This window comes from Panthera leo, chromosome C1 (genome assembly GCF_018350215.1).
Source record: "Panthera leo isolate Ple1 chromosome C1, P.leo_Ple1_pat1.1, whole genome shotgun sequence".
Classification (NCBI taxonomy): Eukaryota; Metazoa; Chordata; class Mammalia; order Carnivora; family Felidae; genus Panthera; species Panthera leo.
In genome coordinates, this window is record NC_056686.1 from 182,807,934 (window position 1) to 182,827,471 (window position 19,538).

At 37.2% G+C, this 19,538-nt stretch overlaps 1 protein-coding gene across 10 annotated transcripts in view; it reads right to left on the bottom strand.

Moving 5' to 3' along the window:
- RFTN2 (raftlin family member 2) overlaps positions 1 to 19,538 on the bottom strand; it is a 136,218-nt gene that overhangs the window by 93,970 nt on the left and 22,710 nt on the right. For 3 of the 10 annotated variants that reach the window (XM_042949606.1, XM_042949607.1, XM_042949605.1), the window contains 2 exons: positions 12,160 to 12,272; positions 10,704 to 10,908 (listed from right to left, as the gene is read on the bottom strand). In XM_042949606.1, the coding sequence (XP_042805540.1) occupies positions 10,704 to 10,842 (139 nt within the window). In that variant the 5' untranslated portion in view covers positions 10,843 to 10,908; positions 12,160 to 12,272. Of the gene's footprint in view, positions 1 to 10,703; positions 10,909 to 12,159; positions 12,273 to 18,966; positions 19,471 to 19,538 lie in introns of those variants that run through there. The other 7 variants (XM_042949608.1, XM_042949612.1, XM_042949614.1 and 4 more) reach the window with 7 other exon arrangements.

Here is a 19,538-nt window from a genome sequence, read left to right on the forward strand (position 1 = left end):
GACACAGAAGAACGATCTGATTCTTCCTCATTAGTGGGAAGAGGAGAAGAATGGTGATAGAAAGGCTGGAGTTCACTCTTTTTAACAAACTGTTCTCATCTGACATAGAGACGTGCTTTAAACATGCCAGCATCATACCCAGGAGCAAAAAGAGGAAAAATAAATCTGGGAATTTTTTTGAGAACTTCCCTTCATGTAATTCCCTCAATTCTTACTAATGTTTTAAGCTGTGCTGAAAGGAGACTAGAACCCTGATTCAGTCGAGACATGTGAGGAAGGGGAGAGCTAGGCACACAGAGTGAGGAATTTTCATTAGTACTCACCAGAGTGAGTAATCAAATTTCTGCAACAGGTTTGATGTTTGAGGCCAAGACTTTGATTTGATGTCTTTATACTGGGGCAGTAATATCAGAGGTTCAATTACTTTTTTTAAAAAAATATCTTATTTTTAAGGAACTTCTATACCTAACATGGGGCTCGAACTCACAACCCCAAGATGAGGAGTCGCATGCTCTACTGACTGAGCCAGCCAGATGTCCCGTGGCTCTATTACTTTTTAAACCAGGAAATTCAGGGGGAGGTGGTGGTAGTTTTGGCTAGAATTTGAATAGCACAGGTGGTTAGCAGCAGCTGCAAGCCATCCGTCTTGTTCTTCCTAGCTCCCAGGCCACCATCAATTCTTTTTCAGCTCTTTGGGAGAAGGAGCAAATGGTACTGTTCATAGCATTATTGGGTGTGGTTGATTACTGTTAAATTGATGCTACATAATTTTTAAATGCTTTATTATGCCTTACAAGACTATTGTGAATAACTGATGAAAGTGTTTGTAATTGCTTTGAAAACTATATACCAATGCAAAGTGGATTTTTATAACTAAAACTGAAACACATTGAAGGTCAAGCAACATTCTATCACTTATAGTTTTAAAAAATAAAATGTTAATAGACTTTTTAAAAAATAATTCTTTTAATGTTTATTTATTTTTGAGAGAGGGAGGGAGACAGAGCACGAGTGGGGGAGGGGCAGGGAGAGAGGGAGACAGAATCCGAAGCAGGTTCCAGGCTCTGAGCTGTCAACACAGAGCCTGATGCAGGGCTCGAACTTAGAAACCGTGAGATCATGACCTGAGACAAAGTTGGACGCTTAACTGACTGAGCCACCCAGGTGCCCCATTAATAGACTTTTTTACACTCATTTGCTTAAAAGCTTCATAGACAAAGATCAAATTTTAAAAATAGAAAAATTCACCATCCAGTATAAAGCTATGAAATTGCTCAATGTCGAAAGCTTTGCTCTGATGATGTAACTCTATGAAAACTGTCCAAGACGTGTATGTTCTTTCCACCAATTTACTTCTGAAGATTGGTATGTGTTTTTGAAATATTTATGAAACATTGTTTCCTCAGATAAACATACAATGTACAAACACTGGCAGTAATTTTATCATATTTTCAAAAGGCAATAAGACTGTCAATCTCCATAGATATCTAGCAATTATAGTAAAAATTAATAAGTAACATATACCAAGTGCATATTTTGTGCCAGGCACTTATGTGAAATGCTTTACATGTCTAATCTTGATTAACCCTTACAAAAACTTCATAAGGTAGATATTATCATTATTCTCAGATGAGGAAACTCAGGAAGAGAGAAATTTGGTAACTTGCCCAAACTGCTAGTAAGTGGGTAGGCTGTGATCAAACCAGACAGAATGACTCCACAGCCATACACTCTGGTGCCTATAGGAAAGTAAAACTTCATTGATTTGGATCATGTTAATATAGAATTTGTGAAAATTCAGATATGAGCTAGGCTACAGTTTTTGAACTATAATAAATTGTTAAGCAATTTAATGTATGGAGATTAAAGGGATATTTGGTTTAATTATCAACATGCTTAAAATTATTTAGAAATATGAACTGCTAGATGAACTATATCCAAATTATGTAAGCTTTTATGTTTTCAATGAAAGATTCCATTTTGGTAGTCACTCTTAGTTGAGGTAATATAACTGTACTTTTAAATATGGCAAAATTCTACTGAACTACATGGTTCATTATTATAGGCAGATATATGAAAGATCAAATTATGACCATTTCACACTCCTGCAGCCTTAATTTCATTGCTGCCTGCATCATGTGCTACTCTCTATCCGTTCTGTTTTATTAGTGGGCCTCAGACAGACCATGTAATTTTCTCTCATTTCCAAGTCTGTATGTCTTGTCTTTCAGCCTTGTTTGCCTTACCCACACTTTCTACTTAGTTTTCTTTTTTAAAAGAAGCCCAATCATGAACTCAAGCAGGTTCCACAATGTCAGCACAGAGCCTGATGTGGGGCTTGATCCCATGAACTGTGAGATCAACCTAAGCAGAATTCTGAGTCTGACGTCCAACTGACTGAGCCACCCAGGCGCCCCCTAGTCTTTTTTTTTCATCTTTTAAAAATTTGGGGGTAGGGGTTGAACTATCACATACAAACAAAACAAAACAAAACATAACACTATCAACACTTAGGTAACCATCATCCGTTCAAAAATCAGAAAATGGTGGGCATTCCAGAAGTCTCCCATTTTGCCTTTTCCAATCACAGTCTCCCTCTCCCCTCTGTACTACCTTGAGTTTTATGGTCATCATTTCCTTTCTCTTCTTTTAGTTTACTATCCAAGAATGCAGCCTTAAACACTATAGTTCAATTTTGCCAGTTTTTCAAGTTTTATATAAATGGAATCATAAGGCATATACTTTTTTGTCTGTCTTCTTTTTTAGTTTTTATTTTTATTTTCTTTAAAGTAATCTCTACACCCAATATGGGGCTCAAACTCACAACCCCAGGATCAAGAGTCATATGCTCTACTGACTGAGCCAACCAGGCACCCCCTGTGTCTGCCTTCTTTCATTCAACATTATGCCTGTGAGATTCACCTTGTGTAGCTTGTGTAGTTGTAGTTCATTCATTTTCATCAAAGTATAGTTGAGGTTGGCAAAGTACTGCCTATGGCCTATTTTATAATGAATGGTAAGTTGGTACTACAATGGCAGAGCGGAGTAATTGTGATGGAGACCACACGGCTTGTAAAGCCTAAAATATTTACTATCTGGTCCCTTACAGAAAAAGTTTGCTGACTTTTGCAGTATAGTGTTCCATTGTGTAAGTGTACCACAATTTATTTTTCTAGTCTCTTGTTCTTGGATTTCTGTGTTGTTCATACTTTTGGGTTATTAAGATCTATAAAGAACTTATCAAACTCAACAACCAAAAAATAAATAATCCAGTTAAGAAATAAGCAGAAGACATGAACATTTTTCCAAAGAAGACATCCAGATGGCTAACAGACACATGAAAAGATGCTCAACATCACTCATCATCAGGGAAGTACAAATCAAACATGATGAGATACCACCTCACACCTGTCAGAATGGCCAAAATTAACAACACAGGAAATGACAGATGTTGGTGAGAATGTGGAGAAAGGGGAGCCCTCTTATACTGTTGGTGGGAATGCAAACATGGAGGTTCCTCAAAAAGTTAAAAATAGAACAACCCTTCGATCCAGCAATTGAACTACTAGATACTTACTTGAAGGATATAAAATACTGATTTGAGGGGGCACATGCACCCCGATGTTTATAGCAGCATTATCAACAATAGCCAAATTATGGAAAGAGCTCAAATGTCCATCAATTGATGAACGGGTAAAAAAGATGTTGTGTGTATGGAATATTACTCAACTATAAAGAATGAAACCCTGCCATTTGCATTGACCTGGATGGAGCTAGAGTGCATTATGCTAAATGAAATAAGTTAGTCAGAGAAAGACAAATACCATATAATTTCACTCCTATGTGGAACTTTAGGAAAAAAAAAACAGATGAACATATGGGGGAAAAAAGAGGAGGGCAAAAAAAGAGACTCTTAACTATAGAGAATAAACTGATGGCTACCAGAGGGGAGGTGGGTGGGGGATGGGTCAAATAAGTGATGGGTATTAAAAAGGGCACTTTTTTTAATTAAATTTTTTTTAATGTTTATTTATTTTTGAGAGAGAGAAAGAGAGAGAGAGAGAGAGAGGAGAGCAGAGAGAGAGGGAGATACAGAATCCAAAGCAGGCTCCAGGCTCTGAGCTGTCAGCACAGAGCCCAATGTGGGGCTCGAACTCACAAACCGTGAGATCATGACCTGAGTTGATGTTGGACGCTTAACCCACTGAGCCACCCAGGCGCCCCCCTTTAAAAAATTTTTTTTTTAATGTTTACTTATTTTTGAGAGAGAGAGAAAAAGGGCACTTGTTATGATTAGCTCTAGGTGTTACATGTAAGTGATGAATCACTAAATTTGATTCCTGAAACCAGCATTACACTATATCTTAACTAACTAGAATTTAAATAAAAACTTAAAAAAATATATAAATAACACTTTTATGAACATTGTTATATGTGCCTCATGGTACACATGTGCACACATTTATATTAGGTATATCTTTAGCTAACTAGATAATGCCAAAGCATTTGTTTTTCCAAATGGTTGTACCAATTTACTAAAACATGATATTAGCAGTCTTTTAAAATTTACGCCATTTTGGATGTTTTGAAGTAGCGTCTCAATGTGGTTTTTGTTTGCTTGTTTATTTTTGGAGAAACAGAGCACAAGCGGGGGAGGGGCAGAGAGAGAGGGAGACACAAAATCCGAAGCAGGATCCAGGTTCTGAGCTATCAGACACACAGAGCCCAATGCGGGGCTTGAACCCACCAACTGTGAGATCATGACCTGAGCTGAAGTCAGACGCCTAACCAACTGAGCCACCCAGGCACACCTCACTGTGGTTTTAACATGCATTTTCCTGGTTACTGATAAGGTTGAGCACATCATCATACGTCTATTTGATATGGTCATTGGATTAACTAGTTTGTGAATTGCATGTCCAAATTCCTTGTGCATTTTCCTGTTGAGTTGTTTGGTTTTTCCTTATCAATTTGCAGTTGTATTTTCTATATTCTGGATACAAACCTTTGTCTAAGTCCCACTCATTCTTTTCATCTCAGATGAGTTGACCCTTCTTTTAAGGAATCTTCCTGGATCCCATCAATCAGGTAGAGGTGTTCTTCTTTTTCTCCTATAACCCTCATAACTCATAACTCATAACTTCTAACATAGCCTGTATCATAGTGTATAGCGTACATACACATTATAACTAAATGTTTATTTATCAGTGTCCCTCAGTAGGATGGTCACTAGAGTGCAGGTTCATAACAGCAGGGACTAGGCTTTATTTATCTTTTTTTTTTTTTTTTTTTTTTTTTTTAATTTTTTTTTTCAACTTTTTTATTTATTTTTGGGACAGAGAGAGACAGAGCATGAACGGGGGAGGGGCAGAGAGAGAGGGAGACACAGAATCGGAAACAGGCTCCAGGCTCCGAGCCATCAGCCCAGAGCCTGACGCGGGGCTCGAACTCACGGACCGCGAGATCATGACCTGGCTGAAGTCGGACGCTTAACCGACTGCGCCACCCAGGCGCCCCGGCTTTATTTATCTTTATATCCTAGCTCTTAGCTCAGTAGATACTCAATAAATATTAGCTCAATTAATGAGTAAATGTCCAGCCAGATATAAGAAGTATATGTAGGATAGAAAACATAACTTAGATTGTCAATATCAATGTATATGTATTTTCTTTCAACATCAATATTTAGGTTGATCAACTCTGCTATTATCAGAGATTCTCTTCTTTTTCAGTCTAGAATGGGATATTTTTCTCCCCCAGTGGTATTTGTGAGGTTTTATTATTATTCTAGACCAAAATATCTCACCATTTCAAACATAATAGAACTCGTTGTATAGGTTTATTCACCTGGTAGGAATTTGGGCTAGGCACTACAACAGGGATTATGTTGATGCCTGATTAAATTTAGTCGCTTTTATTGTAAGTTCCTTTAATGTAGCACTTTACCTTTGAAAATCTTTTGACTGTTTGGGAAATGCTCAGGAATTTATTAGATTCAGACAGATACAGAAAATTTAGTGGGACCCACTCTTCCTTTCTCTCTTCCTTCCTTCCTCCTTCCTTCCCTCATTTCTTTAAAAAAAATTTTTTTTTAAATGTTTATTTATTTTTGAGACAGAGAGAGACAGAGCATGAACGGGGCAGGGTCAGAGAGAGAGGGAGACACAGAATCCGAAGCAGGCTCCAGGTTGTCAGCACAGAGCCCGACATGGGGCTCGAACCCACAAACTGTGAGATCATGACCTGAGCTGAAGTTGAAAGCTCAACCAACTGAACCACCCAGGCGCCCCTTCCTTCCCTCATTTCTGATCCTTTATTCAGTTCTGGTTGATTCTCTAATGCTCTACAGTGCTGCATCTTCATTCTTCTTACAGGTTCTTTACCACTTGAAATTACTGACCACTTCTTGCTTTTTGAAACCCTCCCTTTCCTGTGTTCTCTGGTGTATGTAGTCCTGACTGTCTTCATTCTCAGTCATTTTTACTGAAATTGTCTTCAATATGGCTAAATATGCCTGACAACTCAGCCCAAGATGCTTATACTCTGCTCACGTTCATGATCTTTAAGACTTTAACTATTTCAGTTCCTCCTGGAAATCATCATCTCCAGCTATGTATCTGTAAGAATCTCTACCAGGATGTCCACTGCCCCCTCAAATGGAACATGCCTGTGATGGAACTGCTGTTTTACACACTGACTCTCTTTGGGCTGCCCCTTCCATGGTAAGAGGCATCATTATTTCCACAGTTACTCCGGCTCAGTTATACAGTTACTCAGAAGTGGGAAGGCATCTTGGATTCCTCATTCTTTCTGTTCCTTCAAAACCAGCCAACACACGCTAGTAAGTTCCTCCTTCATAATGTCTGTTATATTTGCCCCTTGCATTCTATCCTATTGCTGCCCCCCAATATGCAGGTCCTCATGGTCCACTGGTAGCCTTGACCACTACAAGCAGCCTTCTAAATAAATATCCTCACTCTCATCTCTCTTCACTGCAATCTCACATTAATCTTCTAAAAAAACCTTCTCTGTACCTATCAAAACTAAAGGTTTTTAGTCGTTCAAAAACCTTTACAGCTGCTTAATTCCCATAGAATCAAGGAGTCATTCCTTAGCCAGGTCAGAGCATTTCATACTCCATTTATTTCCAACCTTATTCTCTCCTTTTCTCCAACAAAACCTCCCTTAGCTCACTGCTCTAGTCAACAGCTTTTGAGTATGCTTCAACCTCTTAATCGTTTTCTGATAATCTAAGCCCTACTTTTCTTCAGAGTCAGTTAAAGTCCTAATTCCAGTTCTAACTGATCCTACTCAAAATTGATTTTACTTCTTGTATCTTGTATGATAATTTTTCATTCATTAATTCAACAAAGCTTATTGGCCATTGTTCACGGACCAAACACTGTACTAGATAGGGGGATACAAAGGTGGGTAAGAAATAGTTCCTGACCCTGAGGAGTTTAGGGTCTTGTCTAGTTTGACCATTTAGAACATAAAATACTTGAGGGCAGAAACTGTCTTATTCCTCTTTGTATTCCTAGTACTTATCAGTATCTTTTACAAAATCCATATGTCATATGTATTTATTGCTGTCAACAGTAGTGGTAAAAGACAATGAGAGTTTCTTGTTTTAATAATAAGGAAGCAAGTTAGGGACCAGAAAAATTTTCCTTAATATATTTTACATAATTTTACTAGAAATTCAAAGCTACCATCTGTCCTTCTTTCTATTGGGTTTTAGTAAAACTCCTTTAATCATAAAGCTCTATGTGCTTTAAAAATCCTTAAGGCTATTATTATTCAGATTCTTTTCTGGGATTTAAGGATGAAACTAACACTTTTGGATAATTTGCAGAGTTAATTTAACTATTCTATTCTATTAAGAAATTCTGTAACATAGTCGTATACACACTCACTCTCATAAATACACATTCACAGAAAACAAAAATTGTACCAAAATCTCACTAGTGCAGTTGGTAGACCTGGCACAAAGCCAGGAGGGATAATAATAGTTAACTTTTATTAAATGGATTATCTTGTATTATCCTCCTTAATCCTCAAAACAACTCCATTATGTAAGTACCATCAGAATCCTTATTTTTCAGATGGGGAAACCAAGATACAGCAACATTTATAAACCTGACATAGTGAGTGAAAGAGCCTAGATTCAGAATCCAGGAACTCTGACTCCAGAGTCTTATGTTCTTCATGACTATGCTATTATTTCTCCCATAGAGATGTAAATAATGGCTCAAAGTCCCCCTGCACCGCCAGCCTCCCCCCCCCCCCCCAAAGTGTAGGGAAGCAAAGAGAGAAAGAAAGGAAGAAAGAAAGAAAGAAAGAAAGAAAGAAAAAAAGAAAGAAAAAAAGAAAGAAAGAGAAAAAGAAAGAGAATAAATAAATAAAAGAATGAAAATAAGTAAGTTGTTCAGGATCATTAGCCATCCTAACACAGGGCACTGGAAATTTCAAAGGGTCTCCTTTTGCCCACTGAGACTTTCTCTCTGTCTCATGTCCTCTATTTGGAAAAAATGGAGGAAAACAAGGTAAGAGACAGGCTCATCATGAGCACACACAGCTGTCACCAGACCATTTTATTTCCTGAACGGTTGCTCACAGTGGCTTCTGAGAAATAGGAGGTGTCACTATTCAGTACTTACAGCAATCCCAGGACAGAACTGCCAGTGTTAAATAGAAGACTGGCATGTTTTAACTACCACCACCCCCCCACCCCCACCCCGACTCACTCCTCTATACACTGGAGTGGCAGGTGGACGTCAGAAACAACAGAATAAAGAAAGGTGGTTTGTGCACTTGGGGTGATACAGAGTCTTGGCTTCTGATGCAAAGGCAAAGACAAAAACAAAACAAAACACAACAAAAAATGTGGAAGAATTGGACAGAAAGGGGCACCAGGAGACTAGGCGCCTCATCCAAATAGGAACCAGATGCAACTTTAAAATATGTGCCTGCTTTCTGTGCTAGCATTTGTAATCTGTGCCCATACCTACACTTCATAGTGTAACACTATTACCTCCTCCAAACACCTAGAGTAGAGGTAGTAATTATACTACTTTCATGGAGAGAAGTGCTTCTGATAACAAAACCAAAATCACTTCTGACGAAAGCTGTAGATGTTTCTGATTCAAGCATGACTGCATGTATGCATATTTGTTTGAGACTGCTAACATTGTGAAAAGGAAATAAATCAGAAAAAAAATTTCCAGTTACTTTAAGCCTTATGATCCCATGGTGGATTGTGCAGCAAATCTTAAAGTGCAGATCAAAATGGCTCTGGCCTAAAGTTTATGAGTAGACAAGGTTTTTAGGTTAAGGAGAGTGTGTGTTTGCATCCTATGGATTGACAGAAACTAGTCCTAAAAATAATTGACAAGAACAATCAATGCAGAAAACACAGCACCACATCAGAAATATTTTCTCAAATGATGGTTTTTGAAAAAGTATAGAAAAAAATTCACGATTGGTTAGTTCTCTGATTACCACTATTATCTTAATCCACTTTTAACTTTCATAATTAAAAAGAAAATTAAGAATATTGACATTTTCACCTTTGGTAGCCTTAGCCTTAGATAAAAATAGAAATGTGAATATATTGAAAGTATATGTTAGGATTTTGTGTACGTCCCTGGAAGGGAGTTTGCTTGCTGGCTAGCTCAATTTTTGACAAAGAAAAATGGGCTGCTCTTGCTTCTCGCACAAAGATGCACTGTTCACAGAGGAAACCAAAAAATGGGGAATTTGTGTTTAAGTTGAAAAGAATTTAATACCCAACATGATCATATATTTAGTATAAACTTTCTATTCACTGATAAAATGTGTGGCTTATTAGAATTAAAAGTGTAACTTTGTAATAAGAACTTAAAATACTGATATGTGGAAAGTCTAACAGCAAGCAAGACATTCGAAATTTCATTTTCAGTACCCCATAGTTAAAGATATTGCTCTGGTTTTTAAAAACTCAGTTTTATCCATGCAGTTGTACACCCTGAAGTTCCAAAAGAAGTGAGGCAAAGTATTTGTGAGTTTGAGCTGCCTCTGTTCTTTCCACAGGGCTGCCATCTGGGCTTGTTTATTTGTGTTTCCAACTTTCTGGAACAGGGAGTTTCTCTGTTAGGGACAGGGCACCAAGCAAAGGAAATGTCTTACAGAAAGACTATCTTTTTTTTTTTTTTTTCTTTTTTACTGTATTTTCAAACTTCAAGTTTAGCTTGGTTAAAAATATCAAATGACTATTACAATCACAAAATTTTACATAGTTGGAAACCTCAGAATTATCTTAGCAAATACTCTTCTTCCACACCATACAAATCATATTCCCTACAAGCTACCTTCTTGTGACTTTAAGATCTTTTTCAAGACCCAAGTGTCATTAAGGCTATAGCTATTAGGTTGAGAAATCAAACATTTTTATCTATCCTTCTACAAATAAGCATTTGATTTAAAAATGAAAAATAATTCCAAGCGGTTTTTCTAATTTTATAAAGTATATATGAGCCATATTATAAAATAATGAAGCAAACGAAACAAAAACCTTTCAAAATATTATTAAGAAACAAAGCATTATTGTTAGATTTACACAATCTGTGAAGAATAGTTTAAAAATTCACAAGCAACACTTAAAAAAACTGGTGCCTTCTCTTTGAGAGATTTCATTTAACAAATAAAATAGAAGCAAAAATTACCTTGTAAAGTGAAATCCAGCAATACATATTCGTAAGCAAATTCTGTCTTTGTTTCCACTTGCGGTCTCTTCAGGGTAGAAAATATTTTTCCAGGGCTGCTATCATCAGGGTCTTCTAGCTTTCTAAGTCCGCACCCCATGGCAAAATCTGTAAGGAATTAAATTGCAGGATAGGGGAGGGAGAGCAGCAAATTCTGTTGTTTAAGCTGCAAAAAGAAAGTTACAGACTTAACTGCTTTGATTTTTTCAGCTAAACCATAGATAGTCAAAAAGAAAACATTTGAGTCCAAAGAAAGGAGCTGAAGACATTTTCTATCCATTTTTCTGTAAAGTCGTTGAACCCATGATGATTAAGCCACAGCTCTGGGAGGCTGGGCTTGATCTTAGGAGAAACATGCAAGCTGCTACAACTTAGCGGAGAATTTCCATGCCACGTCAATTTACAGCCAGCCCCCTACCAGAGTTCTGTCGCTCAGGGCACCAACAGTGCTTTGTCTGTCCCAGTTGGCTGGATGATAAAGGAGGTGTCCAAAAACGGAAATAAAAAGGCAAAAGTGCAACTCGGATGGAATTATCTACAAGTAGAGGATATATTCAGGCATAGTGGCATGCAATTCTTTTTCTGTTTTCTTTTTTCCCTCTTTGCTGTGCCCACCCCCTCCTTCCTCTCTGCTACTACCAGAAAAGCAAAAGGAGGGAGGAAGGGAGGGAGGAAGGAAAGAATGAGAGAGAGAGAGAAGGAATGAAAAAAAAAAAAAAGGATTCTCAACATGGTTGGAAACAAAAATCATTTCCAGAAAGGAAGTCAGCTTTAGGAGGAAACTGTTTCTGGAGTCTAAAAGGAGAAAAGTAAAGCTTTTTTTTTTTTTTTTTTTTTTTTAAACAAACACTTGAGTCTTTAGGTAGCACTGTGGATTTCTTTCCACAGGAAGACTCTTTCCATATACTAATTAAAACTGCTAAATATAAAAAAAATTAAGATATTTTAGGGGCGCCTGGGTGGTTCAGTGGGTTGAGTGTCCCACTTTGGCTCAGGTCATGATCTCTCCTTCTGTGGGTTCAAGCCCCATGTTGGGCTCTGTGCTGACAGCTCAGAGCCTGGATCCTGCTTTGGATTCTATATCTCCCTCTCTCTCTCTCTCTCTCTCTTAAAAATAAATAAACATTAAAAAAAAAGATATTTTAATGATAAGATTTTATTTCTCTTATGTGGATAGCATCCTTAAAGTTTAAAGTACTCCACTATTAGCAGGCTTCTGAGAGGAACTGTTAATACTTTTACAGGTCCCAAAGTATCCTTAATTAAAAAAAAAAAAAAGCAACAAAACTGACAACTTGATTATTCAGTCTTATAAATTGCCATTTACCTGAAGTCAGGAACAATTTATAATGGACCAATTGTAATGAGTGTTCACTGCACATTACCATGTACAGCTCAGGTAGTATGGTGCACTCACCAAAGCTGTGAGCCCTGGAATCAGACTGCTTGGCTTCAAATCCTGCTTCTAATGCCTACTACAGACGTGATCTTGGCAAGTTACTTGATCTCTTCAAGTTTCAATTTCCTCCCCTAACAAAATGCAGTTAATAATAGTACTTACTTCATAGGCTTGTTATGAAGGTTGAGTGGAATAATCTTATTTCATATCTTAACACTATGCTTGGCTAATAGCACAAAATAAATTTGTTACTGTGCTTCCATTATAAAACAGTGTTGAAAATAGTAATAGCAAGGAAGTGTTTCTGCCACAACTCTCATTATTTACAGAATAAACCTGATCACATATCAGACTCTTGAGAACACAAGCCTGTAAAGGTTTTTTCAATCACATTGAAGAGTGCATATCAAGACTCTCAAAGGGGGGGATTGGATGAGTTTGTAGATCACTATGACCTCTTGTCTCTTCAGTCTGCCTACTTGTCTTTCAATAGTCACTTCTCAGAAGTGATTTTAACAGAGGAAAATTCTACCATTCTTCATTCTCATGGATGAGCATGGTTGGTGGTAGGCAATTTCAATTTGGCTAAGAAGACAGCAGACTCTCACCCAGTTTGACTCATTTCACTAGTCACAGTGCTTTCATGCCTGTCATTTCTCATGTCCTCTTTTGTATGGTGGGCTGTGAGCTGCTTGGTGGCAGAAATGGAATATATGAAGTTCACTAGTCCCTGGTGCAGTACCCAGAAGATGGCTTATTAAGTACTCATTATATTTACTCAATGCCTGCTGTATTCCAGGAGCTGGCTAGGTACACAAGATGACTAAACATGGCTTCTCCTAAAGAAACTTATGGTTTAATGGAGAAGACAGACTTATAAACAGATAATTTCAATATGATTTGGTAGCTGATGAGATAGAAGTATGCATACGATGCTACAGAAACCCAAGAAGGGGACTCTAACTCAGCTTGGAGGATGGTATCTGACCTGTCTTGAAGGATGAATATGCATAAGATAGATAAAGGTGGGGAGCATGTGCCAGGGAAAGGGAAAAGCTTGAGCAATGTCACAAAATCATGAAATAGCATGGCATGAACTTTAAAGAACATGAAGCAGTTGCAAATTACTAGAACATAAAATTTGAAAGACAACTAAGCTGTAAGAGAGGCAAGAGCTAAGTTGTAATGGATCTTATGTCCCATACAAAGGGAATTTGGACTTTATTTTCTAGGCAACAAAGGAGAATTAAATAATCAAGTAGAAAATCAAAGGAGTAGTTTGAAACAGGCAACTAACATCACTTTGTATTTCTAATGGATCACTATGGCTGTTTTGAGGAAAATGGTTTTAATGGGAGCAAGAATGGAGGGAGACCCAGTCAGGAGAGTATTGCAGTAGTCCAGTTGAGTGCTGACAACTTAGATGAATGAATATGGGACATCATTATGTCCTTAAATACTTTTTAAAATCTTTTAGTAAAAAAAACCTATAGTTCCTTTAGTTCATTATTTGAGCCATCACTATTTTTTTTTCTCCAAAAGTTGAACAAAATAAAATTTTATTTGACACATCATTATCACCTAGAGTCCATAGTGTACATCATGCCTCACTACTGGTATTGTACATTCTATGGGTTTTGACAAATGTATGACATGGACCCACCATTACAGTATCATACAGAATAGTTTCACTGTCCTGAAAATCTGTGCTCCTCCTATTCATCCCATCCTTACTTCTTATTTAACTCTGATGCACCTGGCAATTGTAATATAAAGGGTAAAATATGGATCAAAGTCAGTTTTTCCCACACTGACATTCAACTGTCACAACTACATTTGTTTTCCTAGATAATTTTTTTTTTTTTTTTACCAATCATGTTTCCCCAGGCTTGTCATACATATATTGAGTACCTATAGTAATTAGGATAAATATTTGGAATAAATGTTTTCTATCATTGGTCATTTTTTTCTGTATGGAATTATATGTTTTCATTTCTGTATTGCAAATAGGGTTTCTCCAAGTGCAGACTCTTATGTGGCTGTATATGATGAAGATATATTATCAATTTTTGTCTATGTTCTAGAATGGGCTCACTTAGTCCTTGAATTAATGAGTGAACCTTATAAAAATATTCTCCATAACTGATAGCAAATTATTTTCATAGTTACTATGCGAGTTTAGATCACCTAAGCTCACTAAAGTTTTAAAGCTTCTAAGAGATAATTACATATTATCCAGTCCATGCCTTACAAAATCTTTCCATAATAGTAACTTTTAAATCCAATTTATTTTATGTGGCCCTGATCCAAAGAAGCAAATTCAAAAATAATTCAACAAGTTTTTATGGAGCACTGACTACATATTTAGGGCACATATAGACACAAAGATAAAAATACCAATTTATGTCCTTAGACATCATAAGCTAGCAGGCTAGCATTGAGTTCTAACCTAATGCACTGCTAGTTTCATAATGTAGTCAAATTTCCTAAGTAATTAATGACTTATTGAAAGCACTACTTATTGAAAGAAGTATTTTTTAAAAAATTTTTTTTTTCAACGTTTTTTATTTATTTTTGGGACAGAGAGAGACAGAGCATGAACGGGGGAGGGGCAGAGAGAGAGGGAGACACAGAATCTGAAACAGGCTCCAGGCTCCGAGCCATCAGCCCAGAGCCTGACGCGGGGCTCGAACTCACAGACCGCGAGATCGTGACCTGGCTGAAGTCGGACGCTTAACCGACTGCGCCACCCAGGCGCCCCAAAAGAAGTATTTTTAAAAATATTTTTAAATGCTTATTTTTGAGAGAGAGAAAAAAGTGGGGGAGGGGTAGAGAAAGAGGGAGAGAGAATCCCAAGGAGAATCCATGCTGTTAGCACAGAGCCTGATGTGGGGCTCGAACTCACAAACTGCGAGATTGTGACCTCAGCTGAGATCGAGAGTCAGATGCCTAACTGACTGAGCCAACCAGGGACCCTAAAACAAGTCTTTCTTTAATGATTAGAAATGCCATACTCATCACATACTTAATCATTGTATAGACTAAGATTTTATTTTTACTTTTAATTTTTCTCAATAGTCTGGCTTCTTCATATTACATATTTAAAAATTTTTAATGCCTCTATAATCTTTCACTGTCCAGCAGTTCACAATATTATTATTCTTTAAAAAAAATTGTTGACTACTCTTAACTGTTCATTCTTCTAGATTACAAGTTTTCAAACTATGTGTGGCAGAGCTCCCTGGTTCCGAAGAGGTGTCAGTTTTGGAAGAGAGGGGGCTTTGATCATGAGGGGAGGCCAGGTAGGCAGGGCTCTGGGTCCATCACACCACTCTTTCTTCAAACAGAATAGTGTAGATTTTGTCAGTTTCATATACCAGTAACAAACAAACGCCCATAATTTTCAGAAAAGGAAAACAGGTACATTATCAATTAACTATGTTGTTTCTAGGAATAAATCTACTGAATATAAGCCAGACTTGTATATGTAAAACTATGCAACTTTACTGAACAGCGTGAAAGGAGAGGCAAGTAAATGGAGAGATATACATACACATTTTTAGGAACACTTAATATTGTAATTATCTCTCTAGCTATTCCTTGACACCTGTCATTGAGCTGTAGATTTAATGCAATGGTGACCTTATCCCTAACAGATTTTTCGCATGGAATCCCTCAGGTCAATTTAATTTGATTTGATTTTTTAAAGTTTATTTATTTATTTTGGGGGGGGGGTGGGCAGAGAGAGAGGGAGAGAGAGAATCCCAAGCAGGCTCTGCACTGTCAGCATACAGCCTTATGTGGGGCTCAATTTCACAATTTGTAAGACTCTTCACCTGAGCCAAAATCAAGACTCAGACACTTAACTGACTGAGCCACCCAGGCATCCTCAAGTTGATTTTAATATATATGTGGAAGACAAAAAGACCAAGAATGTCTAAGATACTTCTGAAGGAGAATAAGGAGATATAAAAACTATATATTAAGACTTATAATAAAGCTATAGTAATTAAATCTGTTTTTTAGCAAGGTATAGACAAATTAACCAATACAACAGAATAAAAAGCCCAGAAACAGAAACCTGAATATGTGGAAATTTAATATATGAGGGAGGTGGCATGGCAGATCAGTGGAGAAAGTGGAGCTGGGACATTTGATTATCTATATGGGGATGAAATTGGATCCCTACCTCAATTTTACATGAAGAATTTGAACATCAAAAGAAAACTTTACATTTTTATATGAAAATATGGATAAATATTTATTCTGATGCAAGAGTACTAAAAACTATTTTTAAAGCAAAAAGATAATCAGAAAATAATCATCATTAATCATAAAATAACAATCATGGGGTGCCTGGGTGGCTCAGTTGGTTGAGTGTCCGACTTCGACTCATGTTGTGATCTCGCAGCTTGTGAGTTCGAACCCTGTGTCGGCTCTGTGCTGGCAGCTTGGAGCCTGGAGCCTGTTTTGGATTCTGTGTCTCCCTCTCTCTGCCTCTTCCCCAGCTCATACTCTGTCTCTCTGTCTCTCTCTCTCAAAAATAAATAAACATTAAAAAAATTTTTAAATAAAATAACAATCATAAGATAAATTTTCATAAATCCTACTATATTAAAATTAAGAATTTCTATTAAGTGTAATGTGAAAGGACAAGATACAATTTGGTAAATGATATTTGTCAAATATCAACCAATAAAGGAACAGCATCAAGAATATATAAAAACCTGAAAATAAAGAAAAAAAAAGCCAATAGACAAACAGACACAAAATATAAATAGGCACTTCACAGGCAAGGAAACATATATGGTTAATAAACACACACAGAGATGCTTAACTTCACCTTCTATTTGGGAAATTGCAAATTAAGACCACAGTGAGATTATATTGTATTGTGGTAAAATACACATAAAATTGATCATTTTAACCATTTTAAAGTGTACAATTCAGTGGCATTAAGTACATTCACAATACTGTATGATAATCATCACTATCTAGCTCCAGATTTCTCTCATCACTCCATGAGGGAAACCCATATCCTTTAAGCATTCACTCTCCATTGCGATTTTCCCCCAGCTCCTGGCAACCACTCATCTCCTTTCTATCTCTATGCATTTATCTATTCTGGATATTTCATGTAAGTGGAACCTACAATATGTGGTCTTTGGTGTCTGGATTATTTCATTTACCATAATGTTTTAAAGGTTTACTTATGTGATAGCATGTTATCAGTACTTCATTCTTTTTATGGCTGAATAATATTCCATTGTATGGATATGCCACATTTGTTTATCCATTCATCAGATGATAGGCATTTGGGGTGTTTCTATCTTTTGGCTATTGGGGATAATGTTTCTATGAACATTAGTGAGATAATGTTTTATACTTATTTAACTGGCAAAAAATTAAGAAGTAGCTAATATCAAGTATTGGAGAGACCTCTTTAATTGTATGTTGCTGATGGGGGTGTAATTTGCTTAACCATGTTGGAAAACAACTTGACATTATCTTGTGAAACTGAACTTTCACATACTGTATGATCCAGAAATATTACTCCTAGATACATACCTAGAGAAAGTTTAGCATGTAAGTACCAGAAGATTTATACAAGAAAGTTAACAGTAGTACTATTCTTAAGAGCAAACAACTTGAACCACTCAGATGTGCATCAATAGGCATTTCTTTTAAGGAGTCTGCTATAAAGGGAAGGAAAGTAATGGAGGAGTAGTGGGGGTTGAGAGTTTTTTTTTCCTGATTAAAACAGGAGAAAAATTACATATTGCATATGCTAAAGAATTAATGCCATGGAAAAGGGGTGTGGGGTGGAGAACTACTGGAAAACTTGGTTTCTCATACATTTAATCTGAATTTACCTCCTAGTTCTGGAGGGTGCTGTATATACCCTCCAGTTTTAGGTTTTACCTATTCACTTTCTCTTCGTAAACTGCTAGATCAAATAGAGCATATCAACTAAGTACTCAAAGAATTATCTGTTGTTCCTATTGTAACATTTATAGAGAATTTGATTGATCCACTTTCCGTATCACCACATAAATAAGATCCAACTCACCAAACGCTCCCATTCATAAATTATTCTCCATTCAAAATGAAGTAACTAGAGTTATAGAAAGAAACATGGATGAATCTTAGTAACAAAACGTTGAGTGAAAATGGCCAGTGGAAGAAGACCACATGTAGTATGATATCCTTTTTTAGACTGTTTAAATACAATTAAAATTAACTTGTGATGACAATAATGGAAAAGTACAGAACTTAGGACAACGATTACCTCTGGGGGGAAAACAGAAAAGGAGCACATAGATCTAAATCATTGGTAATCTTCCAGTTCAGTGGTTCTCAAACTTGAATCTTCATCAGAATCACCTGGAGAGCTCATTAAAACCTAGGCTGCTGGTTTCCACCCCCAGAATCGGTGGAAGGGTTTGTTTGGGTGTGGGGCCTAAAACATGCGTTTCTAACAAAGTCCCAGGTGCTGCTAATGCTGTTCGTCTGGGACCACACATAGATAACCACACCTAGTTCTTAGGTTGGGTTGTGGGTTCACTGGTGTTGCATTGCATTTTGTTATGAAATAAATGTAGTATTTAAATTAAATGGAAAAAAAAAAAAAGCTAGTCATAGACCAAAGCAAAGATGAGAGTGTTTTATGAAGCAAGGATTAATATTAATCCAGTTCTGGGCTCCAGAAGCATTCACCCAAAAAGAGGTAGAGTTCCACCACTAAACGCAAACTTGGCAAAACACTGCTTTAGAAGTGTTGCTAACTACTTTGAGAAATAAAGTTGAAGGTTGATTCTTCCTTACCAGTGACAACAGCCTGCATTTCACTTCTCTGGATCTCAATAATCTTTGGCACGTAAGATATCTACATCCTTGGTTGATTCAAGATTGTGTTTAGAGAAAACATTTCCCTTACTTTGCATGTCCTTACTCTTCCCTCAAGTGCCCTAGGTAATTATTTTTCTTACTTTCTACCTCCCTCTTCCAGATTTATTGTGTCTAGCTGCTAGGTTCTGAGATAAAATTTAGATATTTCAGATCTCTACATTGAGCAGGGCATATGTAAAGCGCATACTGTTGTGTCCAGCAACGTGCCAGCCACTGACTGGGTTTGAGAAATGCCTGAACATAAAATTCTTGCCTCACAAGCAAGTCAGCCTAGAGAGGAAAAGAGATCCACAAATATAAAATTACAACCCAAAGCAAGGCGCATAGGACGTCAGAGAAAGATTTATCTGCTTTCAGAACCTCTCCTAAACCCAGCTCCTTTAAGCTTTCTCACGCGCTTCCACTTTCACGGCCCCAACGTCCAACGCGGGCGCAGAGAGGAGGGGCGGGCGGGGCGGGAGAGGGCCGGCGTTACAGACCCCACCTCA